The sequence below is a fragment of the Tachyglossus aculeatus genome, chromosome 23 (genome assembly GCF_015852505.1).
Source record: "Tachyglossus aculeatus isolate mTacAcu1 chromosome 23, mTacAcu1.pri, whole genome shotgun sequence".
In the NCBI taxonomy this organism is placed as follows: Eukaryota; Metazoa; Chordata; class Mammalia; order Monotremata; family Tachyglossidae; genus Tachyglossus; species Tachyglossus aculeatus.
The window spans coordinates 7,492,093-7,518,490 of NC_052088.1; the positions used below are offsets into that span (position 1 = coordinate 7,492,093).

The window sequence follows — 26,398 nt, forward strand, 5'->3', positions numbered from 1 at the left end:
GGACCTGGGTTCGAATCCCACCTCTGTCTCTTGTCTGCAGTGTGACCCCCAGGAAAGTCATTTTACTTCTCTGTGCCTCAGTAACCTCATCTGTAAAATGGGGTGAAGCCTGTGAGTCCCAATTGGGACGTGGACTGTGTCTAACCTGATTAGCTCGCATCTACCTCAGCGTTTAGTACAATGCCTGGCACATAGTAAGCATGCCCCAAGGAAGGAAAGTTTAGCTGTTTCCGAGCCCTCAGCTCTACCAACCCCCCAACCGCAGCTGTGGATGCCACCGGCCTGTCACCCCAACGAGACTCGACACAGGGTTATCACAAGAACGTCTCTTTAATATGATTTGTGACAAGCAATATCAAAGTCTTCCACTCTCAAAGTCCCACGTCTTGGAACCACAACCATCTGGAATAATAGGTTACATTAAAATAATTAAAAAAACATTCTGTGCACTGATAAGGAAGCCAGCCGATCGTCACACCTCAGGAATTAAATATGAAAAGACGAGCCAAACTATTTCCCTTTCCTAAAAAACAGCCATTTCAAAAGGTTTTTTTTTAATATCATAAAATATTTCAGGAAACAAGTGAGCTAGCGAACACAATGCACCTGGTGTGTCAACGAAAAGGCTTCCCCATTCCCCACCACCGAACCCTCCACCCTCCCCCCGACCCTAGACCCTTCCCCCAGATGGACGCCACGCGAGAAAGAGAGATGGACATGACAGAAGAAAGAGGCTGCAGCGGACACCAGGACGGAATGTAATGTACGACAGGCCTTTTCGGGGATTTCCCAAACCGCGACAAACAAGACATTTTGGTGCAAATAGCTGAATTTTCCTCTCATCTTCGTTATCAGTCTGGCAGAGAAAAATACCTTTATCTTTTATAATAAAATATGTGTTTTTTTTTCAACGTATTTTTTTTTTCCTTTTTTGCAGAAAATAATTTTGTAAACTGTCACGTCAGAGGGCAGAGGAGGCTCCGGAGGGCATCCCAGCCTGACACGAACACTGGGCCCGGGGTGAGTGGGGAGGAGTGGAGGGGAGGACTGGGGGTGAGGGAACCAGGGAGCGGGGGGGTGGCAGAAGAGGCGGAGGCAGGGGGGGGGCTTGCATTGCATACAGAAAGAAAGGTGCATCTGGAGGAGAGAGGGGTGGGGTGGGAGGGGGTAGGGAGGTTAAAGGTCACTCTCGCCATAGAGCGCTGTGGAAAAGGACATGTAGTCTAGGGCGCCGGGCACGGCATCGGGGCCCGAGTAAGGCGCCATCCGGGCAATGCAGTACTCAGCCTGGTCAGGGGGCAGCTCCCGGCGCAGCTCGTCCACGGTGATATAGTTCTGCAGAGATGAGCAGAGCGTGGGGGTGTAGGTGGAGCAGTGGGAGGAGAGGAGGAGGAATGGGTAGGGGGAAGAAAAGGAACAGGGAAGAGGAGGAGGAAGTGGAGGAGGAAGAGGAACGGGGGAGGAGAAGGAAGAAGAAAAGAGGGACGAGGAGGAACAGGGAAAGAGGAGGAGGAGGAGGAGGAAAAGAGGGAAGAGGAGGAAGAAAAGAGGGAAGAGGAGAAATGGGGGGAAGAGGAGGTGGAAGAATAGAGGAAAGAGGAAAAATAAGGGGAAGAGGAGGAGGAAAAGAGGGAAGAGGAGAAATGGGGGAGGAGGAGGAAAAGAGGAAAGAGGAGAAATGGGGGAGGAGGAGGAAAAGAGGAAAGAGGAGGAACGGGGGAAGAGGAAAAGAGGAAAGAGGAGAAATGGGGAAGAGGAGGAATGGGGGGAAGAGGAGGTGGAAGAATAGAGGGAAGAGGAAAAACAAGGGGAAGAGGAGGAGGAAAAGAGGGAAGAGGAGAAATGGGGGAAGAGGAGGAGGAGGAGGAAAAGAGGAAAGAGGAAAGAGGAGAAACAGGGGGAGGAGGAAAAGAGGAAAGAGGAGAAATGGGGAAGAGGAGGAAACGAGGGAAAAGGAGCGGGAAGAGGAGAAACGGGGGAGAGGAGGAGAAGGAACGGGGGAGAGGAGAAGAAGGAACAGGGGAAGAGGAGGAGGAAGAAAAGAGGGAAGAGGAGGAATGGGGGAAGAGGAGGTGGAAGAATAGAGGGAAGAGGAAAAACAAGGGGAAGAGGAGGAGGAAAAGAGGGAAGAGGAGAAATCGGGGAAGAGGAGGAGGAGGAGGAAAAGAGGAATGAGGAAAGAGGAGGAATGGGGGAAGAGGAAAAGAGGAAAGAGGAGAAATGGGGAAGAGGAGGAAAAGAGGGAAGAGGAGCAGGAAGAGGAAAAGAGGGAAGAGGAGAAACGGGGGAGAGGAGGAGAAGGAACGGGGGAAGAGAAGAAGGAACGGGGGAAGAGAAGAAGGAACAGGGGAAGAGGAGGAGGAGGAAAAGAGGGAAGAGGAGGAACAGGGGAAAGAGGTTAAACCGCCATGTCAGGCATACCACTCTGATCCCACTGCTGGTCATCCCCAGTGAGCCCAGAGCTGACTTTTCACCCTTCGGCTCCAGCCACCTCAGCACAACTCCAGGAAAGGGATGGGTCAGGGCTACACTCTTCACTCCACAGAGGGAGGCAGCGGGGAGGAGGTGATCTATCCCAGATGGGAGCCAGGAGTCCTGCCTTGACCAGCCCGGGGGCCAGCTGCTCACTCTCTGCTTCTTGTGGGGACGATGGGTCTGAAAACAGGCTCAGAGCCGGGGGCGGGGCAGACTGAACAGTGTACCGAGTTGGCATGGAGAGGGCGGGGGTCCAAGAACTCAGAGATGGGACCAGGCCCGGGGGAGGCTTGGGCCCCAGGTCTGGGGGATGACGTTGGGCCCAGGAAGGGTGTTCTCGGGCTGTGGGGAGGCTGCTACCGGACTCCCTCCATACCCTTGACCAAGCTGGGTCAGTCAATCCCCTGATCGGGAGGGTGCGGACAGGTAAATGGGTCTCTACCGAGGCTCTGCCCAGCCTGCCCTTCGGCCCGCTGGTCCCATAGAGCGAGTTGGGGCCAAGGGTCAGCCCATTGGCCGCCCTCACCTTGTCGCCGGCCAGGATCTTGAAGGAAGCCATGACCTGGTCGGCTGTGTCGGTGTCGGCCGTCTCCCGGGACATGAAGTCGATGAACGCCTGGAAGGTCACCACGCCCAGGCGGTTCGGGTCCACGATGCTCATGATGCGGGCGAACTCGGCCTCTCCCTGCGGGACCCGGGAGGGAGGAGACCCCGGGCGGGGCGGAGCGGGGGTCAGGCTGGGCAGGGCCAGGCCAGCCCACGGCCCCCAGCCTGTCGGGCATGGAGCCTTCGCCCAGCCCCGGCCCCAGGAGAGCTCAGTGCTCCCTCACTGATGGAGGCCCTGCCCGCTCCCCAACAGCCGAGACAAGAGACTCCGGCTCCCCAGGGCCTCCCCCAGCTTGAGCCCAGTTGGGGGAAATGGTAATGCCCACTTTGGTGCCCTGGGAGCACTTGCTTTAGCATTCATGAGGGTGCCCTGGGGCACTAGCGCGTCAGGGACCACTAGGGACCATCAGGGCCACACCCAAGGCTAAATTGTGAGCAGGGCCGCAGCTCCAGAGATCAATCCCGGAAGCTCCGGGAAGAGGTGGCTCCAGGAGGTTTCAGGAGAAAGCTGTATTCGGGTTCTAGAGACCCTGCACCTGCCTAAACACGGCGGGGGCATCTGCACAGTCACCGTGCCACATTCTGCACCCAGTGGTCGCTCAATACAGAGCTCTGCACAGCACAGACATCCGGTACAATGCTCAGCACCCAGCAAGTGCCTTGTCCAGTGCTTTGCACACCGTAGGCACTCAGTCCACATCGCTGCCCGCTTTCCCCTCCTGGATCCAGATGCGAGAACCAACAAGTGACGACTCTGGATCACGGTCTGTTCTCGTCTCAAAGGGGATGGAACCCCCATCGCCAGGAGCGTCGGTCCGGGGCAGCCAGATCGACCCTCGGGCCAGGATTGGACCCTGGCTTCACGTTACCATGTTGTAACCCATGGAGATAAGGCAAGCCCGGAAGTCTTCCGTGTCCATCATGCCCGTCTTCTTCTGCACAGGGAGTGACGCAGACACAGGGAAGGAGAGAAGGTAGCAAGGAAGGGAGGGAGAGAGGAAAGAAGAGGGGAAGGCCAGGACGGAAGGAAGGGGGCCAGGAAGAGAGGAGAATCAGAAGCCACCAAGCCAGGAAGGGGGAGAGGCAGGCCAGGAAGAGGGAAAAAGAGAGAGGAACAGAATCCAAAATCAGAGGAGTTAGAAATGGAGAGTCGCCATAGGAGAGAAGCCCAGGGGTTCAATGGAGATGTCCGAGTGGTGGGAGAGGAGAAGGGGAAAACCAGGGCAGGGTGGAAGTGATGGAAACCAGCAGGAAAGAGAGATGAGAAGACGTGGAGGGGGTCCCCTCGGGGGAATGAAATCGGGATGCAGGAACCAGGCAGGGGTAGCCCAGAGACCCAGTCATACAGACGGGCGGACAGAGAACAGCCAGCATGGTAGGCAGGAAGGGAGAGGCAAACAGAAAGAGAGAGACAAATGACAGGAAAGAAAGGCCTGTTATTTCTCACCCAACACCCCCCTGAACCAAGGTCCTCAAAGGCTTTCAGTACCTGGGGGTCGTTGCCAATATCGTAACCCAAGCTGATGAGGCAGGCTTTGAACTCCTCGGGACCCAGCGTGCCGGAGTGATCCTGGGGAAGCCGTGCGGTGCCAGGGGGGAGCGGTGAGGCGGGAGTGGGGGGCGGTGAGAGAGGAGGGTGGGATGGGGTGGGGGGTGCCGTGCCGGGGAGGTGGGAGGAAAGGTGGGGAAGGGAGGGACACACACGATCCATGCAGATGGAAGGAGGAGGTGGAGAAGATAAAAATGCACAAGGTTAGACGCCCCGCTGACCATGGCCTCGGGGAGGTCTGCCGGGGGCGCCTCTCCATGAGAAGGTTTCCCCACCTCCCCCCATCCCCCAGTCCTGTTATTTCTCCCGGACCCTTGGAGTCCCCAGAGTGCAGTGCGGCAGGCAGAGGGCAGCGGGCGATGGTGGTGGGTAGTTGAGGCAACCGGACCTCTTCTTTCTCCCACCCCCACCAGGGCCGATACGGGGTTCTTGGGGCTCCCTGGCCCGGAGGACCGGGACAAGATGGGGAGCCAAGGGGCAAGGGTCTCTGTGAGCGAGGGTCCCATCTAGTACCACTATCGTTCTCCAGAAAGCAAACTGGGTGGCCAGCGGGGGTGCGGCCGGGTCCCCGGGTAGATTTCAGGGCCGGGACCACTTCCTGACTGCGGGGGTTCATCTGGCTCAGACGGGAGCAAGCACTAGCTGGGCACTAACTCTCTAAGCTCACGGGCTCGTGAAGAACTTTTTCTCCAGAGGGTCGTGAAACCTCCGAGGTTACTAGGGGAGTGTGGGCAAGCCTTCAGCAGGGGAGGGCGGTGGCACAAGGACACAGGAGAGGGCAATTCTTCTCAGAGGCAGGGGATTGGACTAGGTGGCCCCCAAAGACACCCAGCAGCCTAGGGGTTCTAGGGTTGCTGGGGAGGAAGGGGTACTCCACGGCAGGGTCCTTCTTCTCCAGCCCCAGCCTTGCATCGATTCCCCAGGTCGGAAACCTCTGCAAGGAGTGGGTGGATTGGCATCAAAGCCCCCCAAGGATGAAGAGAAGCAGTGTGGCCTGGTGAGTGGCACAAAGGCCTGGGAGCCAGAGGTTTCTCATCCCAGCTCCAGCTCTTGCTTGCTGTGGGACCCTGGATAAGTCACTTCAATTCCCTGGGCCTCAGTTTTCTTCTCCGAAAATAAGGATTCCATACCTGTTTTCACTCCTAGTGAGCCTGGGAACCTCATCTGGGGACAGGGACTGAGTCTGACCTGATTATCAAGAGCTTAGCAAAGTGCTTGGCACATAGTAGGCATTTAACAAACACCTCAGTCATTATTCAGGAGGACCAGTCCCAGGTGTTTGTCAAGCAGGCTCACACGGGTGGCCCAAGGCCGTCCACGAACTTGGCTCGGAGGCGGGAGGGGAAGGGGACCCTGAAAGGATGGACCCTTGGTCCTCCAGCCTAGCCCAGAGTGGGGGGCTTTCTGAAGAGCTTGGGGGCCAGGAGGGGAGAGAGGAGAGGGGATGCAGGGGTGCCGTGGGCGTGCAGGAGCAGTGAACTCTCACCCTGTCAAAGTGGTTGAACGAGGCCCGGAACTCGTTCATCTGCTCCTGGCTGATGCCCTTGGCGTCGCGGGTCAGGATCTGGTTCTCCACCTCGTTGATGGTCCTGGCGATGGTGGTCAAGAGCTGCTCCCAGCCCACCCAGATGTGCTGGAATCGGGGACACCAGTCAGTGGGGACACCCCCGACACATGCCCCCCTGATCCCAGACCCCGGAGTCCCAGATTCTGGGGCTCCCAGCATTCCAACGATGAGAGGGAAGCGGCTCTCCTCTCCCACCCAGTTTGCTACGTAGAGGCCAGGATGGGCTCAGGGATGCCCTGAGGTCAGAAGCCACCACGAGGGGCCTGGGCCCGAGCAGCTGAAATCCCAAAGCCCCCCAAGACCACCGAGAATTAAATCAGAACTAGCCTTGAGGTTGCCTGACTTGGATGCCTCAGACTGCGGCAAGGTGGACAGACCCACCCAGGGCCCTGTTCTGAAGAGTTCACATTACCAGAGGAACTGGCAGATGTAAGGTTGTGTGGTACACCGATTGAGCCACTAGATTATAAGGTCCACTACATACTGTAAGGCCCACTAGACTCTAAACTCCACAAGATTGCAAACACCACTACTTTTTAAACTTCACTACACTGTAAGAACCCACTCAGGGCCACACCTGGAGAGTTTCCAGTCCTCTACCAGCCTTGGCTACGAAAGGGAGAGTCAAGCAGAGGCCTACCCATTCCATTCTTAGCTTGGGCAGTGGCTAGCGAGTGGCAGGCAATCTTCTACAAGTCAAAACTCACCCAAGCTGGGCAGTGGCAGCAGGGGAGAGAATCGAGGGTGGAGACTCAGTTTACTGCATGGAAGGCGGCGATGGTAAGATACTTCTGTATTTTTACCAAGAAAACTCTTTGGATACACTACCAGAGCGATTGCAGATGGAGAGGGGCGCGTTCTCGGCGAGATGTGTCCATGATGTCGTTTCGGGTCGGAAACGACTCGACGGCATAAGACAAGACACTGTAAGATCCACTAGACTGGAAACTTGGCTAGACTGTAAGATCCACTAGCTTGTAAATTCCACTACATCGTATGATCGTCTAGACTGTAAACTCTACAAAAGTGTAAACTCCACAAGAATCTGAGCTCCATAGACTGCAAACTCCACTAGACTGTAAGATCCACTAGACTGTTAACTCCCTAAGAGAGTAAACTCCACTGGATTGTAAACTTCACAAGATAACTTCCCTAGAAGTAAACTTCCCTGGATGATTCACTAAATTGTAAACCCCATTCAATTATATGATCCCCAAGAATGTAAGCTTCACTAACCTGTAAAAGCCCACTAGACTGTAAATTCCACGAGATTGTAAACTTCATTAGAGAAGCAACATGGCCTAGTGGAAGGTAGGGATTGTGTCCACAAATTCCTCTGGACTCTCCCAGGGGTTTAGTACAGTGCTCTGCATGCAAAGGGGGATCCATAAATATCCTAGATTGACTGATGGATGAGTCATCGAACCCTAGGTAATTCCGAGAGGCAGAGGGGAAGGGGCCGCCAGTCCCCAACCAGAAATGAACTTTATCACCGTGACATGCCCTCCGGTGTTCACCCAAACGCTAAGAAAGAGATGTCTGGACAAGTGACAAGGCTGAACGGCATCTGCCGGGAGTGAACGGTGGCCTTCTTGGGGTCGGATGCCCCGTAAAAACCACATTTCTCCTGTTACCAAAGCAACTCCGGGCTGAGGGGGGTCCCCCTTCGCACCTCTTCGCTTCCCTCCCTGCTCCCTGGCTTGGGAGCGAAGGCTCTGAGGGCGCCCGGGAGCTGTCAGCGAGGGGGACGTTACCTCCATGGTGTAGTTGGTGTGCTTGTTGTCGAAGATGAGTGCCTCCTGGATCTGTTGGTGGTCTCCCTCCAGCTGGTCAATCTTGGGCTTGTAGTTGACGATGCTCTGCTCGTACTGCCGCAGGTGGTTCAGCTGGTCTTCCAGGGTGCCATGCATCTCGATGGAGATGCGGCCGATCTCCTGAGGACGGAGCGAGACGGGGAGTTCGCGGGGGGTTGTGGGGCCAGGGGTCCCACACCCACTCCCTGCCCGGGCAGTGTTCCCCACTCAGTACCACCACCATTCCTCATTCTGGTCCTCCCTGGGTCTCACCACCCCTGAGAGTACAGAAGGAGGGAGCTGTGGGGAAAGGGAGGATGGGACACAGGACTGGGAATCGGGGATCAAATCCCAGCTCTGCCACTAGCCTGCTGGATGACCTTGGGCAAGTCCCTAAATTTCTCTGTGCCTCAGTTTCCTCACCTGTAAAATTGGGATTCAATACCTGTTCTCCCTCCACCTTAGACTAGGAGGCCCCGGTGGCCCGGACTAACCTACTTCAAAGGTTTGTAGAGGACACCTCCTCCAAGAGGCCTTCCCTAAGCCATGCTTTCCTCTTCTCCCTCTCTCCTCTCCATCGTTCTGACTTGCTCCTTTTATTCATCCCTGCTCCCAGCCCCACAGCGCTTATGTACATATCTGTAAATTATTTATTTATATTAATATCTGTCTCCCCCACTAGACTGTAAGCTTGTTGTGGGCCGGGAATGTGTCTGTCATACTGTTATATTGTACGCTCTCACATGTTTGGTCCACTGCTCTGCACAGTAATCACTCAATAAATACGACTGACTGACTGGCTGACCTTTATATTTTATCTACCTTGGCTTTCGGCACATAGAAATGCCTTGTCCCAGCTCTTACAACAGTGTTTGGCACATAGTAAGTGCTTAACAAATGCCATCATCATTATTATTATTGTCAGTACTGCAATTATTATTATTGTTGGTGTTGTTAGGGACACGGCAGGGTGGGAAGGGCAGGGGCCTTAAGCCCCAAACTGTGTCCAGTTCTGAGGAGGACACTCTAATTCTGGCTCGATAACAGTGAGGGCCATTTTCTACTCCTCTATCAACAGGGCTCAGGCCCAGGACCTGACTCTGGCCCGCCTCTGAGAGAAAAGTGAGGTCTGAGCAGCATCGATGCCCCCCGTGACAGGCAGAGGGAAGGATACGGAAGGCCAGGAGCCCGCCTCCATCCCCGGTAACCCGAGGATCAGTCTTCCAGAAGCCGGAAGATGACAGGAGTCTTCCCTTTGGGAAGCGGGTCTGTGAGCAAGGGTGGGAGAGGTGGAGAACGGCTGGGGGGCGGCGGGAAGGCAAGTTAGGCTCCGACGCTACCTCCATCTTGGTCTGGATCCAGGGCCCGATGACGTTGGCCTGGGCCCCGAACTGCTTCCGAAGCCGCTCATTCTGCTGCTGGCGGGCGTGTTCCTCCATCAGGGCCTCGTCCCGCCGGGGCACTAGCTGCCGCACCTGGGGTTGGACCAAGGGGCCGGGTCACCCACTGCCTTCTCCAGCTGAGGTTCCGCCCACTCCGTCCCCTCCCTGGACGGCAACTCACGTGGTCCCATTTGCCGTTGATCTCCTGAGGGGTGATGGTGGTGTAGGGGTTGGTCCCCGCCATGTTGACGTGGTAAGTCTGGACGATCTTGGTCACCTCATTGTGGATGCCCAGGATGGCCTGCCGTTCCTTGTCAGCATCGGGGAGGGTGGCCTTGAACTGCTCGTGGGCCGTGGTCAGCCCCTGGGCACCGGAGCGGCAGGGAGAGGAGGAAAGCAAGGGGAGAGAAGTTGGGGGGTCACTCGAGGGGTCCATGAACTCCCCACCCAAGCTGAGAGGACCTTCCTGGTCCCAACCAGAAACGGTTCTTGGTCAATCTGGAAAGATGCTTGGACACAGCAGTCGGCTCTGAGTCTACTCATTGAGCGGTCAGACGTTTCTCTCCCCTCCCTGGCCATCTTTGCTAAGGGGCCAAGGACATCCCCAATCCCCGCCAGAAGCAAGACTTCCAACGTTCCCCAGACATCTTCTACGAAGGCACTGGCAGGTGGATCTGAGTTTCTGCTCCTTCCCTACAGCCACCGGAAGATGGACTGGCTCACGGGTCACCAAATGGCCCAACAGCAGGGAGCGGGAGCAGGGGAAGGAAGGGCGGGAGAAGAAGAGGGGAGGGCTGCTCATGCTGCCCCTGGGGAACAGAGTCCAGTCTGGCCCATGTGTGCCCCAATTCCCAGCTTGTCCTCCTCTACTGGACTCTCAGCACCAGCTGGTGCTATTCTCTTGTACATATTTACCATTCTATTTATTTTGTTAATGATGTGCATCTAGCTTTATTTCTATTTATTCTGATGACTCGACACCTGTCCACATGTTTTGTCTTGTTGCCTGTCTCCCCCTTCTAGACTGTGAGCCCGTTGTTGGGTAGGGACCGTCTCTATATGTTGCCAACTTGTACTTCCCAAGCGCTTATTACAGTGCTCTGCACACAATAAGCGCTCAATAAATACAACTGAATGAATGAATGAAAAGGAGCTGTCGTGGCCTGGCATGCCCCACTCATGGCAGCCATCAGCCCATCGTCCCCCAGGCAGAGGCTGGCACCTGGATCTCCTCGATGGTGTGCACGATGAAGGTGTCCTGCAGGTCCTCCATGGCCCCCTCCATCCAGTTGTTGAAGGGGGCAGCTCGTTTGGCGTACTCCAGGTACAGCTGGTCTATGGTCTCCAGAAGCTTCTCCGTCCGCTGGCGGCGGGGGTGGGACAGGAAACGAGAGGAGAAATTCAGATCCAGTGAGGCTCCACGCCTCCCTGGCTGCCACAGGAAGCCCGGCATTCCGGGCCGGACCAGGGCCGAGAGCCTGGGCCCGATTTCAGGCTGAACACCGCTTGAGTGGGGAGGGGGCAGGAGGGTCAGACAGTAAGTGGAGAACCATGAGGGACTGGAGCTGCTAAGACCGGTGTCCTCTCAGCGGCCTCTATGGGGCCCAGCGGCGGTAGGTAGGGCACACATGAGCAGGAAGATGCAAGTTGGCAGGGGACATCACCCCCTGAGAGCCCGGGGTGGGGGTATGAGCGGACCCTGGTCATCCTTAGAGAAGTAGCGTGGCTCAGTGGAAAGAGCAGGGGCTTGGGAGTCAGAGGTCATGGATTCAAATCCCTGCTCCGCACTTGTCAGCTGTGTGACTCTGGGCAAGTCACTTAACTTCTCTGTGCCTCAGTTTCCTCCTCTGCAATATGGGGATTAAGACTGTGAGCCCCTCGTGGGACAACCTGATCAACTTGTATCTTCCCCAGTGCTTAGAACAGTGCTGTGCACATAGTAAGTGCTTAATAAATGCCATTATTATTATTATTATTATTATTGTTATTATTATTATTATTATTATTATCCTTTCCCCTCCTCGTAGAAGGGCAAGGAGACGTTCAGGGCTCCAGAACCAGGTACCCAGCGGTCAGGAAGGAAAGGGAGGAGGGAAGGGAAGGGAGATCTATCTTCCAAGGCCGGAGGGGTCATCTCACCTCCAAGGCTTCCCTCCGCTTCTGGGTCAGAGCCCCCAGGCTATCCCACTGGTCACAGATCTTCTGGCAGCGGGCATTCACGTTGGGAGAGTCGTAGTAATCCAGCTCGCTGGAGTCAGACCAGGGAGGGAAAAACAATGTATCAACTCGGGGGGAGGTCACTCCTTCCTGGTCTCCCCAGTCCTCCCTCCACTGGGGCATAGGCCACCCCACCACGCCCCAAACATCACAGCCTTGGAGCACTGAGCACGTTAATTAATGAAGTAATTGTTATACTTGTTAAGCACTTACTAAGTGCCAAGCACTATTCTAAGTGCTGGGGTAGATATAAGTTAATCAGGTTGGACACAGTCCCCGTCCCACATGGTGCTCACACTCTTAATCCCCATTTTACAGATGAGCTAACTGAGGCCCAGAGACTTGCCCAAGGTCACACAGCAGACTCACGGCAGATGGGGGGAATGGAGCTGAGGGATGAGGGAGTGGAGAGGGATGGGGGAAAACATGGGGGGCAGAGGGCCTGTACTTTAACTCCTGGGCGATGGCGGCGATCTGCTCCACCCGATCCTGATGGGCGGCCAGGTCGCTCTCAAAGGCTTCGTGCTTCTTCAGCAGAGCTTTAATCTCTGACAGGGTGGCTGTCTCGTAGTCCTTCTGCTGCAGCATGGCTTCCTTGCCTGCAGCGGGCAGCAAACCGGGGGGTTTGGAGCCCTGTGAGAGCCCCCCCTATCCCGCCATGAAAGCCTCCACCCTCCCCCCATCAGCCAGTCAGGCGACAATCGTATTTATTGAGCGCTTACGGTGTGCAGGGTACTGGACTAAGCGCTTGGGAGAGTACCATACAACAATAAACAGACATGTTCCCTGCCCACAGTGAGCTTATAGCTTAGAGGGGGAGAAATACATTAATAGAAATAAATAAATGACAGATATGGACATAAGTGCTGTGGGGCTGGGATGGGGGCATAAATAAAGGGAGCAAGTCGGGGAAATGCAGAAGGGAGTGGGAAAAGAGGAAAAGATGACTTAGGAAAGGCTTCTTGGAGGAGATGTGCCTTCAGTAAGGCTTTGAACTGGGGGGAGAATCATTGTCTGTCAGATATGGGAAGTGGGGGCATTCCAGGCCAGAGGCAGGACATGGGCGAGAGATCGCCAGTGAGATGGACGAGATCGAGGTACTGTGAGATGGTTAGAGGAGCGAAGTGCGTGGGCTGGGTTGGATTAGGAGAGTAGAGAGGTGAGGTAGGAGGGGACAAGGTGATGGAGGGCTTTAAAGCCAATGGTGAGGAGTTTCTTTTTGAAACCGTCAACGCCAGCCCTGGACATGGTTGGCTGTATCGGGCTGGAGGGCCAGACCCCCCCACCCCCTGCCACTAGGCGGAAATCCCGGGGGCTATCGGAAAGTTCTGGAGGCCACCGGGCCTGGCCTTACCATCAGTCCAGGCCTCGTGGATGGAGGCCTTCTGCCGGAACTTCTCTGCCAGGTGGTCCAGCCGCTCCAGCCTGCGGATCTCGTTCAGCAGCCACTCCTCATAGCCCTTCTCGGCCTGCTCCAGCCCACCCCAGGCTGTGCTGATATCCTGCGGGGGCACCCCGAGAGCAGGGTGGGGTTGGACCGGACCCGGGTCACCCCCACCCTTAGCCCGCCCCTCCCCCGGACGCCCCGCCCCCAGCCCGCACTCACAGAAACCATCTTGCCCTCGGAGGGCATGAAGGCGGGCCGGTTGCTGAGCCTCAGCTTGGTCTGCAGCGTGTTGAAGTTGATCTCCAGCTGGCACTTCTCCTGCACCTTGGGGGGCTTGTGAAGGCGGCGATAATCCCGGAAGTCCTCCAGCTTCTGCTGCATGGCCTGCATGGTGTTCTCCGGGGCCCGGTTCTCCAGCCACGGGATTGTCCGCCGGATCCACTCCAGAAGCTGCCGGATAGCGGGGAGCCTCACCAGGGGGCCTCCAAAGCCCACTCTCCATCCCTACCCCCTCACCCTATGTCCTGATCCCGGCCCCTTCGTCCCTTCCAGCATCGCCACGGCCCCCTCCCCTGAACCAGGCCCCGGCACCACCGAGACCCGGGTCCTTTCCAGTCACGGGTCCCCCTCCTCGGGGCTGAGAGCACGGCCCCACCAGTGGCCCGTAAGGGGCTGGGCTTGACTCAGGGCAGGGACCCCAGGCGGGACTTACGTCACTGGCCAGCTTCTCATAATCTTCCATCAGCTGTTCGTTCTCCTGGTTCACCGCCAGCACCTTGCAGATGCGATTGGCTGCTGTCTCTGCCTGTTGAGAAGAGGTGGAGCGTGGGACATTGCTGCTGGCCTCAAGAGGGGCGCTGCCATTTCCCCTCCTCCCCTGCCCATCCTGCCTTCTCGCCCGGTCCCCTAGAGGACCTGGCCTCTTGAACATCCCAGTGGTCAAAGGCCAGAGCCCAAGTTGAGAAAGATGATAAATTTGTCCTGAGCGGGCCTAGGGTTAGGGCTGCCCGGGCTCAGGTTGGACAGAGGTGGAATGGCTGCCCCTGACTGGGTGGCATCAGAGGACAAAGGACTCCAAGCCCTGCCATCTGGACAAGATGGGCTGGGCTGGCACGGGTCTCCCACAACACCCTCATCTCCACAGGTGGTCTTTAGGTATATGTTCTTCCGGACATTCATTTGTTCATTCAATCGTATTTATTGAGCGCTTACTGTATGCACTGGTGGCACCTGCCAGTGCCAGTAGGGCTTTCTGGCACCGGGCCCAGAAACAGCTCAGGTGGGTAACATCAGGGCAGCAGAACATAAAGTGGCACCAACTGAATTGAACTGCAGGGGACTCGGAGGCGGAGGCCGCGTTGCTGGGTTTGCTCTCTAAGGACTAAGAACTACCCTCCATCACAGAGCCTTGTCCCTGGGGGCTGGGCTGGGGGCAGGAAGGCCTCTGGGCAGGCTAGTAAGCCTGGCGATGGGCTTCCATCCCATGTAGCTAGTCAATCTAGGTGGCCCCTCCAGGTCCCTTCTGGTCCTCTCAGGAGGAGGGAAGACCATCTCTGGGCCCTCTTGGTGGTTTTCCGCTGTGTTCTTTCACTGGGCCCTCAAGGGCACTGAAACTGGTACTGGCAGGTGCCACCAGGGCTGAGGGTGGGCTGGCTTGCCCTGCCCCCGTGATGTGGGAGAGAATCGCCTGTTCCAAGTAGGGCCCAGGAACTGGGAAGCAGGTTAGCAGCCTCCCAGGGCGGGCGTGATTTCTCTGAAGCATTCAGCCTGGCAGAGGCCAGGAGCTACAACATGGGACCCTCACTGCCCTCAGGTTTTTCCACCACCACGAAATAGGGGGACGAGGGAACAGGAGAGGAACTTGAGTGGCCGGGGCATGCACACCTGGAGATCTCCGCATCAAACAGAAGCAGTCAATCACCTCGCCCCCTCCTACCTCACCTCACTACTCTCCTACAACAACCCGGCTGCAGACTTTGCTTTAACCTTCTCACTGTGCCTCCATCTTGTGTATCCTGCCACCGACCTCTCACCCACATCCTGCCTCTGTCCTGGAATGCCCTCCCTCCTCATACCTGACAGACAATTACTCGCTCCCTCTTCAAAGCCTTACTGAAGGCACATCTCCTACAAGAGGCCTTCCCTGACTAAGCCCTCCTTTCCTTTCCTCTTCGTCCACTCCGTTCTCCGTCGCTCTGACTTGCTCCCTTTATTCAACCCCCACTCCCAGTCCCACGGCACTTATGTATGTATCTGTAATTTATTTATTTCTGTTAATGTCTGTCTCCCCCTCTAGACTGTAAGCTCATTGTGGGCAGGGAATGTGTCTATTTATTGTTATACTGTCCTCTCCCAAGGGCTTAGTCAAATGCAGTAAGAGCTCAATAAATGTGATGGACTGACTGGAGACCCCCAGGAAAAAAGGCCGGGACCAGAGGGAGGCTGCTAGGAGAAGCCAGAGCTGGCAGGCCAATCGAGCAGAGTTGACTGGACGCCCAGGTGGTGGGTTGTGAGAGAGGAAGTCAGGCCTAGGGGATGGAACAGCCAAACCACAAAGGAAACTGGGAAATGGGGATTGAGACTGTGAGTCCGATGTAGGGCAGGGACTGTGTCCACCTCAAAGCATCCTTAGAGAAGCAGCGTGGCTTAGTGGAAAGAGCCCGGGCTTGGAAGTCAGAGGACATGGCTTCTAATCCCAGCTCCTCCACTTGTCAGCTGTGTGACTTTGGGCAAGTCACTTAACTTTTCCGAGCCTCCGTTATATCATCTGTAAAATGGGGATTAAGACTGTGAGCCCCACGTGGGACAACCTGACAATCTTGTATCTACCCCAGTGCTTAGAACAGTGCTTGGCACATAGTAAGAGCTTAACAAATACCATTATTATTATTTTCCTTTTGCCACTGGCCAGGGGGCAGAGTCTTGGGCTGGACGAACCAATGGTCTGACCCTCTCGAGACCTCCCGGGTTCTAGTGTCGGTACGAAGGGAGTCGAGTCACCCGAGGGGTGGGATATGAGGAAGGAGGCTCTGGCCTTCTAGAGTTGTTCTTCTCCGGATGGTACCTTCCCTCTCACACCCTGCACGGACCCTCCCCTGTCCCCGGCCCCGGGGTCAAGCTCAACTGGGGAAGTTCCAGCCTACCCTGGGACCTTATTAATGTCAGTGCTCAGAGCCCTGTGGGGCCATGGGTTGGAACAGCCCCTGAGAGGGAGGGGAGGAGAAGCAGCATGGCGTACTGGATTGAGCACAGGCCTGGGAATCAGGAGGTCAGGGGGTTCTAATTCCAGCTCTGCCATGTGTCTGTTGTGTGACTTTGAGCAAGTCACTTCACTTCTCTGGGCCTCAGGTACCTCATCTGGAAAATGGGGATTGAGACTGTGAGCCCTACGTGGGACAGGGACTGTGTCCAACCCAATTTGCTTGTAATAATAATGATGGCATTTATTAAGCGCTTACTATGTGCAAAGCACTGTTCTAAGCGCTGGGGAGGTTACAAGGTGATCACGTTGTCCCACAGGGGGCTCACAGTCTTAAGCCCCATTTTACAGATGAGGTCACTGAGGCACAGAGAAGTTAAGTGACTTGCCCAAAGTCACAAAGCTGACAATTGGCAGAGCCGGGATTTGCCCCAGCGCTTAGTACAGTGCCTGGCACATAGCAAGCACTTAACAAATACCATATTTCACTTCTCTGGGACTCAGGTACCTCATCTGGAAAATGGGAATTGAGAGTGAGCCCCACGTGGGACAGGGATTGTGTCCAACCCAATTTGCTTGTATCCACCCCAGTACTCAGTACGGTGCTTGGCACTTAGTAAGCGCTTAACAAATACCACAATTATTATTATTACTATTATTATTATTCCCTGACTTCTAATGCCACATAACTTCACCGGCCAGTTTGCTCCGGATTTTAAAACACTCCACAGCCCTCAGGAAGCCCACAGACAAGACCGGCTTGCTTTTTGGAGAGAGCAGACTTGGTGGGAACCCCTGTCCAGCCGACGTGTGTGCGTCTATTCATTCATTCATTCAATTGTATCTATTGAGCGCTTACTGTGTGCAGAGCACTGTACTAAGCACTTGGGAGGTACATGTTGGCAACATATAGAGACTGTCCCTACCCAACAGCGGGCTCACAGTCTAGAAGGGGATCAAACTCCCACCCTCCTGCCTGCATTTAGCATCTCCCCAGACTCCCCGGCTATGAAGCCACACAGCAGGTGCAGGGCCCAGGGTCCAAGGCCCAGCCGCTGGAACAAAAACCAAAGCAGTCCGAGTGGAGGTGGGTGTGCCCACAGCCACACTCACGCATGCCTTGGGCTCATTGAGCCACTCACCCCCGCCCCTAGCCAAGACTATTTCCCCACCATGATCAGCAGCATGGCATAGGGATGATGATGAATGTATTTGTTAAGCGCTTACTTTGTGCCAAGCACCATTCTAAGTGCCGGGGAAGATACAATGTAATCGGGTTGTGCCACATGGGGCTCACAGTCTTAATCCCCATTTTACAGATGAGGTCACTGAGGCACGGAGAAGTTAAGGATAGAGCACAGGCCTGAGACTCACAAGGTCATGGGTTCTAATCCCATCTCTGCTACCTGTCTGTTATGTGACTTTGAGATAGTCATTTCATTTCCTTGTGCTTCAGTTACCTCATCTGTAAAATGGGGATTGAGGCTTTGAGTACCACGTGGGACAGGGACTGTGTCCAACCTGATTTACTTGTACCCACCCCAGAGCATAGTATAGTTCCTGGCACATAGTAAGTGCTTAACAAATACCACAATTAGTATTATTAAGATTTCTCCTGAACACAGTTAAGAGTAGAGGTGATGTGGGGGCTAAAGGGGATGGAGAAGGGGGTGGAGAAGAGAAGCAGCATGGCCTAGTGGATAGAGCATGGGCCTGGGAGCCAGAAGGATCTGGGTTCTAATCCTAGCTCTGCTATATGTCTGCTGTGTGACCTTGGGTGAGTCACTTAACTTCTCTGGGCCTCAGTTCCCTCATCTGTAAAATGGGGATTTAACACTGTAAGCCTCATGTCCAACCTGCTTAACTTGTATCTACTCAAGTGCTCAGAACAGTGCTTGGCACATAGTAAGTGCTTAGCAAGTACCATAATTATTATTAAGAGAGTTGACACATAAGCGCTTAGTACAGTGCTCTGCACGAAGTAGGTGGTCAATAAATGATTGAATGAACTGGAGAGTCCTGTGAGTGAGCCCCACCTTCCTGATACTCCTGACTTAAGTGCAGTCCGGGGGGTTGGGGGGAAGACCACCCCCATCCCACCTCCACGGGAGAGGCGGCCAGGCTCAGTTCATGGGAATCAAGGCCCAGGAACTGGCAGGGGCACTGAGGCAGGCCTCGACGGAGCAGCCATGGGGTCAGTGGTGGGGAAGGACACATGAGTGGGGACAGTCGGGAAACTCCCTGGCAGTGGGGGTAGGTGGGAAGGCTGAGGACTAAAGCCAACATACAAGTGAAAGTCAGGGGGGTCCGGCTCAATCTGGGGGTGGTCTTGGGAAGCCATTTCAGACTGACAGGGGGCCAGATGGTCCACCCGCTCTGATCCACGGAGGCCAGCCCTGAGATTTCCAGTCTGGCCCAACCCTTGTCCCCGACTTGATGCCTCAAGGTCAGTCCGGGGTCCCGCTCTGGACCACTAAGGAGGGTCTCCGTCCCATCTTCCCGGCCTCCACTGCTGTTTTACTGGAACCCTCCATTTGGCTGGAGCCTCGTAGGGACGTGAGGCCAAGGATGGCAAGAATCTAGCGGCATGGGAATTTGGAGGAGTGGAAAAGATCTGGGATCTGAGGGGGAAAACAATGCTAGGAGGGGGTGCATGTGTGGCCAGATAGGGGGTTTGTGCCCAGAGGGGCAGGTGGAGGTGAAGAAGAGAGAAAAGTCAGCTAGTGAGTGGTCTCCCAAATCTGCCTTGCCCAGTGACTTTCCAGGAAAACCCACACCACGAAGAGTCCACGGGGCTCCAGGCTAGAGCCAAGTGGGCTGGGCTCCTCTCCCCAGCACAGAACAGGGCCTAAATAGCAATGGACAGGGACCATGCCCTCTCCTACGCAGGGAAAGTACAAGTCCCCAAAGCTTAGCTCGGCTAGGGACTGAGGACGTAGAGCAGGCCCAGTAAGCAGGATGTTGTGGCCACTTCCAGCCTTGGGGCAAAGGGCACTCCAAAATGTGGCTGGGGCCCAGGCCCCCCTCCCCTAGACTGTGAGCTTGTTGTGGGCAGGGAATGTCACTGTTTATTGTTGTATTGTACTTTCCTAAGTGCTTAGTACAGTGCTCTGCACACAGTAAGCACTCAATAAATACAATTGAATGAGTGAATGAATGAATGACCTGGAGATGAGCAGGGACACCACATATTTCACGCGGGCTAGGCGACCCGGGATCACGTCGATATTCTCGTTGGCACTGTCCCCAGGAATAATGGTCATACTTGTGGTATTTGTTAAGCGCTTACTATGTGTTAAGCTCTATACTAAGCGTTGGGGTAGATGCGAGATCATTAGGTCTCTCAGTCTAAGTAGGAAGGAGAACAGGGATTGAATCCCCATTTTGCAGATGAGGCAACTAAGACAAATGTTGGTCAAAGGAAATAAACACTTTGGCTTGACCAAAGTTCCATAGTTCTCAGCACAGTGCTCTGCAAAATGTAAGCACTCACTAAATACCACCAATGGGGTAACTGATCGACTGGAAAGACAAAGGAGGGCTGAGAAACCCACCTCTGGCTAGTCAGGTGTGAGATGTGAGAAGCACCTTGGCCTAAAAAAAAAAAGCTCAGGCCTGGAAGCCAGAGGACCTGAGTTCTAATTCTACCATTTGTTGGCTGTGTGACCTTAAGTGAGTCGCTTACCTTCTCTGGGTTCAGTCTCCTTAACTATAAAATGGGGATTCAACACTTGTTCTCACTCATCATTAGACTGTAAGCCCCATGTGGGATGGGCACTGCGTCCAACCTGATTACCTCGTACCTTGCATTTCTAGCGCTTAGAACAGTGCTTGGTTCATAGTAAGCTCTTAACAAATATAATTATTATTATTGGAATCATCATGAGGCAAACAAAGGGAATTCTATTAAAGTCCTTGGAGAGATGTTTCCTGCCTCAAGGTTCACCCCAAGCTCCTGGCACACTCATCTTGGGGGGGTCCAGCTGTGACCACTAGCTTATCTATCCATCTAAAATAACCAGGGGAAACATAAGCCAGAGTGGTGGTTGGACCCCTTTAAACAGAGCAGGGGGAGGGAGCCAGGGGAGGTGGGTGAGCGGAGGCCCTGGGTGGGGGTCTTTCCAGCAGGATGCTCTGAGGCCTCACAGCTGTTGTCTTGTCCCGAGGGTGTGGCCTTCTGAAGCCGGTGGAGTCCCAGGAGGTTGAGTGCCCCCATTCCACCTGGGGCTCCTTGTCACGACTGGTGACACAAACAGTAGGGAATGGCCTCCAGGAGTGGGGGAGGAAAACTCCCCAGGCCAGGGTAGGATCCAAGGAGCCATGCAGAAACTACCACCACCCCACTCCCCAGCTCTGCCTCAGACCTATAAGGCTCCAGATAGACAGACAGAGAAAAAGAGAGACGGAGGGAGATAGAGACAGAGATGGGGGAGAGACAGAGATGGAGAGAGACAGAGGGGGAAGAGGCAGAGGGGGAGAGAGGCAGAGATGGAGAGGAACAGAGGGGAAGAGAGGCAGAGAAAGACAGAAATTAAGAGAGACAGAGACAGAGTTGGAGAGATAGATAAGGAGAGAGAGATGGAGAGAGACAGAAGGGAGGCAGGGATGGAGATGGAGACAGAGCTAGAGATGGAGAGAGACAGAAAATCTGAGAGCAATAGCAGACTTGAAGGTGAGGAAGCTGGAGGGGGGCAACTGAAGGAAGAAAAGGAGAGAAAAGGGGAGAGAGGAAGAAATAAGGAAACAGAGGGAGAGAATGAGGAAGACATAGGGAAAGAGAAGGAGAGCAAGAGCGAGAAGACGGCGGGGCTGAGGGAGACGGTGGGAGGGGGGAAGGAGAGGAAGCAGGACAGGACAAGCCACAGAGAGACGGAGGGAGGGGAAACCAAGAGGAAATGGGAAAGGATGGCGTGCAGGGAAATGGTGTGAAGGAGAGACTGAGAAGAAGGAGGGGAGGACAAGTTGTGAGCAGATGGAGGGATGGTGCCGAGGGCAAGAAGAAGCAGGGGAGAAGGGGATGCAGGGAGGTGGAGGGAGGTGGGGAGAAAGAGGAGGCAGGGGAGGACAGGGAACAAGGAGATGGCAGGAGGGAGAGAGCGAGAGGAGGCAGGACAGGATGGGGCAGAATGAGAAGATAGAGAGGAAACAGGGGAGGACAAGATACCCGGAGATGGAAGGAGGGGAGACCAAGAGGAAATAGAAGAGGATGGGAGGCAAGGAATGACAGGAGGGGAAGGAGAGAGGAAGTGGGGAGGACAAGATGCAGGAAGATTGAAGGATGGGGGGCGAGAGGAGGCATGGGAGGGTGGATCACAGGAAGATGGAGGGAGGGAAGACAAAGAGGAAACAGGAGAGGGTAGGGTGCAGGGAGATGATGGGAGGGAAGACCAAGAGGAAGCAAGGGAAGACAAGATGCAGGGAGATGGAAGGGTGAGGGGGAGGTGAGAGGTAACAGAGAGGATGGAGGAAGAGGGAGAACGGGAGGGAACTTGCAATGGCACTGAGGAGCGTTGGGCACTGAGGATTGCCCCTGGGGCTCGCCGAGGAAGTTGGGGAGAAGGAAGTGCAGAGCTGGAGGTAGGGGCAAAATGGCAGGGGCAGGAAGGGAAGAGGCAGAAGGTGGGCAGGAGCTGACTGGGGGAGATTCATTCACTCATTCATTCAATCGCATTTATTGAGCGCTTACTGTGTTCAGAGCACTGTACTAAGCACTTGGGAAGTACAAGTTGGCAACATATAGAGATGGTCCTTACCCAACAGTGGGCTCACAGTCTAGAAGGGGGAGACAGAGAACAAAACAAAACATATTAGCAAAATAAAATAAATAGAATATGTACAAGTAAAATAAATAAATAGAGTAATAAATACGTACAAACATATATACATATATACAGGTGCTGTGGGGAAGGGAAGGAGGTAAGGCAGGGGGGATGGAGAGGGGGAGGAGGGGGAGAGGAAGGAGGGGACTCAGTCTGGGAAGGCCTCCTGGAGGAGGTGAGCTCTCAGTAAGGCCTTGAAGGGAGGAAGAGAGCTAGCTTGGTGGATGTGGGGAGGGAGGGCATTCCAGGCCAGGGGGATGACGTGGGCCGGGGGTCGACGGCGGGACAGGCGAGAATGAGGCATGGTGAGGAGATTAGCGACAGAGGAGTGCAGGGTGCGGGCTGGGCTGTAGAAGGAGAGAAGGGAGGGGAGGTGAGGTAGGAGGGGGAGAGGTGATGGAGAGCCTTGAGATGTGTTGTGGAGAAACAGGAAGCAGGAGCAAGGAAAGGGGTTGGGAAGTGGGTGGCAGAGGGGTGGTTGGAGGGCGGCTGAATGCAAAGGTTTGGTCTGTCGGGGAGGAAGAGAGCTGGAGCTCCCCCTGCTTCTCCACCCCCAAAGCCCCCAGGCCTCTGCCTGGCCTGGGCTCTGGGGAAAGGTTTCACAGCTGAGGGCCGGGTGGACAGCTGTGCCTAGACTTTAGAGGCTCAGTTTGTTATCACCAGCAGGGTCCAGAGGGAGGAGGGTGGCAATCTGAGGCTGGGAGTGTCCTCAGGAGAGGTTGGCAGAGCCCAGGCTGTGTGTGAGACCAGCCCCACATGCCCGCCTCAGCCTCAGTGGGCAAGGGACCACTTCAGGGAGGGTTGGGAAAGTTGAGGGGCTTCACTGTCCAGTCTACTTGGGAGTGGTGGCGGCTGGCTGCCTAGCCCTCCCAACAAACAACAGCACCGGGTGGCATCCAGGACAGGGGCCCACAGGCTAATAATACCTGTCTTGCCTCCCTACCTCATAGGGTTGTTGTGAGGCCTGAAATGAACTAATTAATGCTTTGGTAATAAAAGTACTAGAGAAAACCAAGTTACAAGGACCAGTGTGGCCTAGTAGATAGAACACGGGACTCAGAAGGTCAAGGGTTCTAACCCAGGCTCGGCCACTTTTCTGCTGGCTGACCTTGGGCAAGTCACTTCTCTCGGCCTCAGTTCCCTTTTCTGTAAAACAGGGATTGAAACTGCGAGCCCCAGGTGGGACAGGGACTGTGCCCAACCTGATTTCCTTGTATCCACCCCGGTGCTTAGTACAGTGCCTGGCACATAAGTGCCTAATAAATATGACAATTGTAATTATTATTGCCTCTCTTCCCCTAAGGCAGATATGTGCCCTCCAGCGGGGCAGGGGCAGGCAGGGCCGGCGGAGAGGGGGCAGGGCCAGGGACCCCCCTCAGCTCCTCATAGCGCTTGACTTGCTGAATTCCCGAAACCACTTCCCCACCCCGCCATCAGCCTAGCCTTTCTTGCCCAGCAAGGGGCAGTTTCTCAGTGCCATCCCCTGGGCCTCCTGGCTACTCTGACCTGTCCTGTCCCTCGGGGAAGACTGTCCCGGGAAGCCTCCGCTGAAGGGAGAGCCCGGGGCGAGGCGGGGACAGTGCAGGGCCCAGAAGAAGGACAGCAGGTGGGCGGGGGGCTGGTTGGGGTAGGGTCTCTCACCTTCCGTGCACCAGAGAAGGCGTGGTAGTAACATGAAACATAGGTCATAATGGCCTGCTCTCCGGCCTTAGCGAGCCTATATCATCTGCACAAAGAAGGAAAAGAGGTTGAAAGGAGAAAGAAGCAGCAGCAGCGGTGGCGGCAGCAGCACATGGAATAAAATAAACAGTCATGGATGGCGAGACACAGGGAGGGACAGGACACCAGGGCGGGAGAGAGACACAGAGACAGAGAGAAGGCGATGAGGATCACAGAGAGAGGGGCCACTGAGGACAGCGGCCGTGGGGAGAGCTGGGATTCAGACGTGGACGTGAACACCGGAGGTTCGGATTCACCCCTTTGGGCTCCCACCCCAGGCCTGCCGCCACTGGGCTTCGGTGTCCTGGCAGCTGACTGGCTGTCCGTCCTTCTCCTGGCTGAAGAGTCCAGCTCTGCTGGAAAACCTCCCTGCCTCCCCGAGGAATTCCAGAGGTCCCCAAGGGGAGCCCAGGTGGCCTCCAATGCCGCCAACCCCGTCCCAGCCGACCCCAGGAGGTCCAAGGGAGGCACAGGCTGGCTTGCATTGGTGTGGTATGGCATGCGGGGTGCGCCTGCTTGAAACTCACAGCTCTCCTTCTACACCAGCCTCCATCCCCTCCTGCGGCCTCTTCCCCCCTGCCAGCCTCCATCTGGGGCTTCCACTGAGCGCTCGATGAGAGTAGGTGGCTGGGGCGAGGTGGGATTGTGGTGGGACGTCCCCAAAGTTGAGGGGAGCTCAGAACCAGCCCTGTGGGCTCCTTGGCTGGAGAAGAAGCCGAACAATGGAATGGAATCTGGAATCTCTTCCCAAAAGACAATGTGAGGTTCAAAGGTTGGGGGAACCGTCAAATTTGGGGGGTAGAGCCACGAGGCCTCGAAAGTAGGGCTCCTCCTGCAGATTATACAATGGCGATCGGGATGGGGACACCCTCTCCATAGCCAAGAAGGGAAATGACGGACGTTCGGGAGTGATGGGGGCATCCAGCCGGGCTGGATTAAGGGAATGGATGGAGAGGGGCCACTCTGGGCCTCAGAACCCCAACGACTCGGCCACGAGCCTGATGCTGGGGTGCACCCTGGCCGAAAGGGTCCCGTTCCCCAAATCTCCCGGGGAGATGGGCGGAGAGGTGGGGAGGGGCAGGGAGAGACGAGGGTGCCACTCAATTGCACCCATCACCTACGCCGGCCCAACTTGCAAATCCATGGAGGCCAGAGACGGGGTTCGGGGAGAGAGGGACTCGAGAGAGGAGCGGGATGGGGGTGGGTAGGGGGGCATGACCGGCCTCGCAGAGGGAGCTCGAAGCCTGTTGGGAGATACCTTCTGGGCTCCCGAGAAGGCGTGGTAGAAGCTGGACACGTAGGTCATGATGGCTTTCTCATCAGGCCGTGCCGTGCCAACAATGTCTGCGGAGAAAAATCTGGTGTCAGGAGTGGGGAGGTGGAGGCTGGGGAGACCAGAGGGGAGGCTGGGTCATGGCCGGCCTGGCACCGGGAACCCCCTCAACCACCATCTCTCCCCTGGGGTCCCCCACATCCCCTGGGGGGCTTCGCGACACGGAAAGGGATAGGAAGTGTGTGAGACTGGGAGAGGAGCGTGGCCTAGTGGCAAGATCCCGGGCTTGGGAGTCAGAGGTCGTGGGTTCTAATCCTGTCTCCTCCACTTGCCTGCCGGGTGACCATGGGCAGGTCACTTCACTTCTCTGGGCCTCAGTTTCCTCATCTGTCAAATTGGGATTAAGACTGTGAGCCCTATGCAGGACAGGGACTGTGTCCAAACTGATTCCAGCACTTAGAACAGTGCGAGGCACATAGTAAATGCTTTACAAATACCATTATTATTATCATTATTATTACTAGCTTGTATCTACCCCAGTGTTTGGAACAGTGCTTGGCATACAGTGAGCACTTAGCAAATGCCATAATTATCATTTTATTAATAATTATTATTATTCATTCAATTGTATTTATTAAGCGCCTACTGTGTTCAGAGCACTGTACTAAGCTCTTGGAAAAGTATAATGGAACAATAAAGAGGGACAATTCCAACCCACAATGAGCTCAAAGTCTAGAGGGGGGATTATTATTATTATTACTATTATCACATTATTCAATCGCATTTATTGAGCGCTTACTGTGTGCAGAGCACTGTACTAAGCGCTTGGGAAGTACAGGTTGGCAACATATAGAGACGGTCCCTACCCAACAGTGGGCTCAGTCTAGAAAGTGACCGGGAGGGGTGGGTTCTTGTCAACTGACAGCCCCCCGAGGGCAGGGTCTATGCCTCCCACTTCTGTTGCAACGCCCTAGGCACTGAGTTCGATGTTTGGCTCTCACTCAGTAAATGCCTTGATCGATGGATCGATCGATCGGCTGACTGGTGGGCTGCTATCCTGGGGCCTCTGGAGGAACGGTGGGGATGACTGGGCTGAGTCGGTGGGAGGAGGTGGGAAACACGGGGGGGAGGGGAGGAGCAGGAGTGGGCGGCTGGGAGGACCACCCGGTTGCTGGCCCACCTGCCCGTGCAGTTTCATGACCACCTAATCCACAGTGTCTCGGCCTCCTGCCTCCATGCCTGGATTCACACCTTTGGATGTCCCACTGAGGTCCCTAGGACCCCCAAGGCCCCCAAACAGGGCAGGCGAGGAGTAAGGAGAGGCAGCTTTGCCTTTTGGCAAGAGCACGGGCCATTTGCTTGGCCACTTCATTCATTCATTCATTCAATTGAATTTATTGAGCACTTACTGT

At 55.3% G+C, this 26,398-nt stretch overlaps 1 protein-coding gene across 3 annotated transcripts in view; it reads right to left on the bottom strand.

Moving 5' to 3' along the window:
* Window positions 1-311: 311 nt before the first annotated feature.
* ACTN1 (actinin alpha 1) overlaps window positions 312-26,398 on the bottom strand; it is a 98,790-nt gene continuing 72,703 nt past the window's right edge. The window contains exons 8-22 of one of the 3 annotated variants that reach the window (XM_038765497.1): window positions 24,972-25,057; window positions 13,689-13,781; window positions 13,196-13,426; window positions 12,944-13,091; window positions 12,038-12,188; window positions 11,512-11,620; window positions 10,595-10,735; window positions 9,554-9,736; window positions 9,331-9,465; window positions 7,952-8,131; window positions 6,117-6,263; window positions 4,571-4,651; window positions 3,951-4,016; window positions 3,002-3,160; window positions 312-1,335 (exon numbers count right to left, since the gene is read on the bottom strand). In XM_038765497.1, coding sequence (XP_038621425.1) covers window positions 1,177-1,335; window positions 3,002-3,160; window positions 3,951-4,016; window positions 4,571-4,651; window positions 6,117-6,263; window positions 7,952-8,131; window positions 9,331-9,465; window positions 9,554-9,736; window positions 10,595-10,735; window positions 11,512-11,620; window positions 12,038-12,188; window positions 12,944-13,091; window positions 13,196-13,426; window positions 13,689-13,781; window positions 24,972-25,057 — 2,069 coding nt within the window. In that variant the 3' untranslated portion in view covers window positions 312-1,176. The remainder of the gene's footprint in view (window positions 1,336-3,001; window positions 3,161-3,950; window positions 4,017-4,570; window positions 4,652-6,116; window positions 6,264-7,951; window positions 8,132-9,330; window positions 9,466-9,553; window positions 9,737-10,594; window positions 10,736-11,511; window positions 11,621-12,037; window positions 12,189-12,943; window positions 13,092-13,195; window positions 13,427-13,688; window positions 13,782-24,971; window positions 25,058-26,398) is intronic. The other 2 variants (XM_038765499.1, XM_038765498.1) reach the window with 2 other exon arrangements.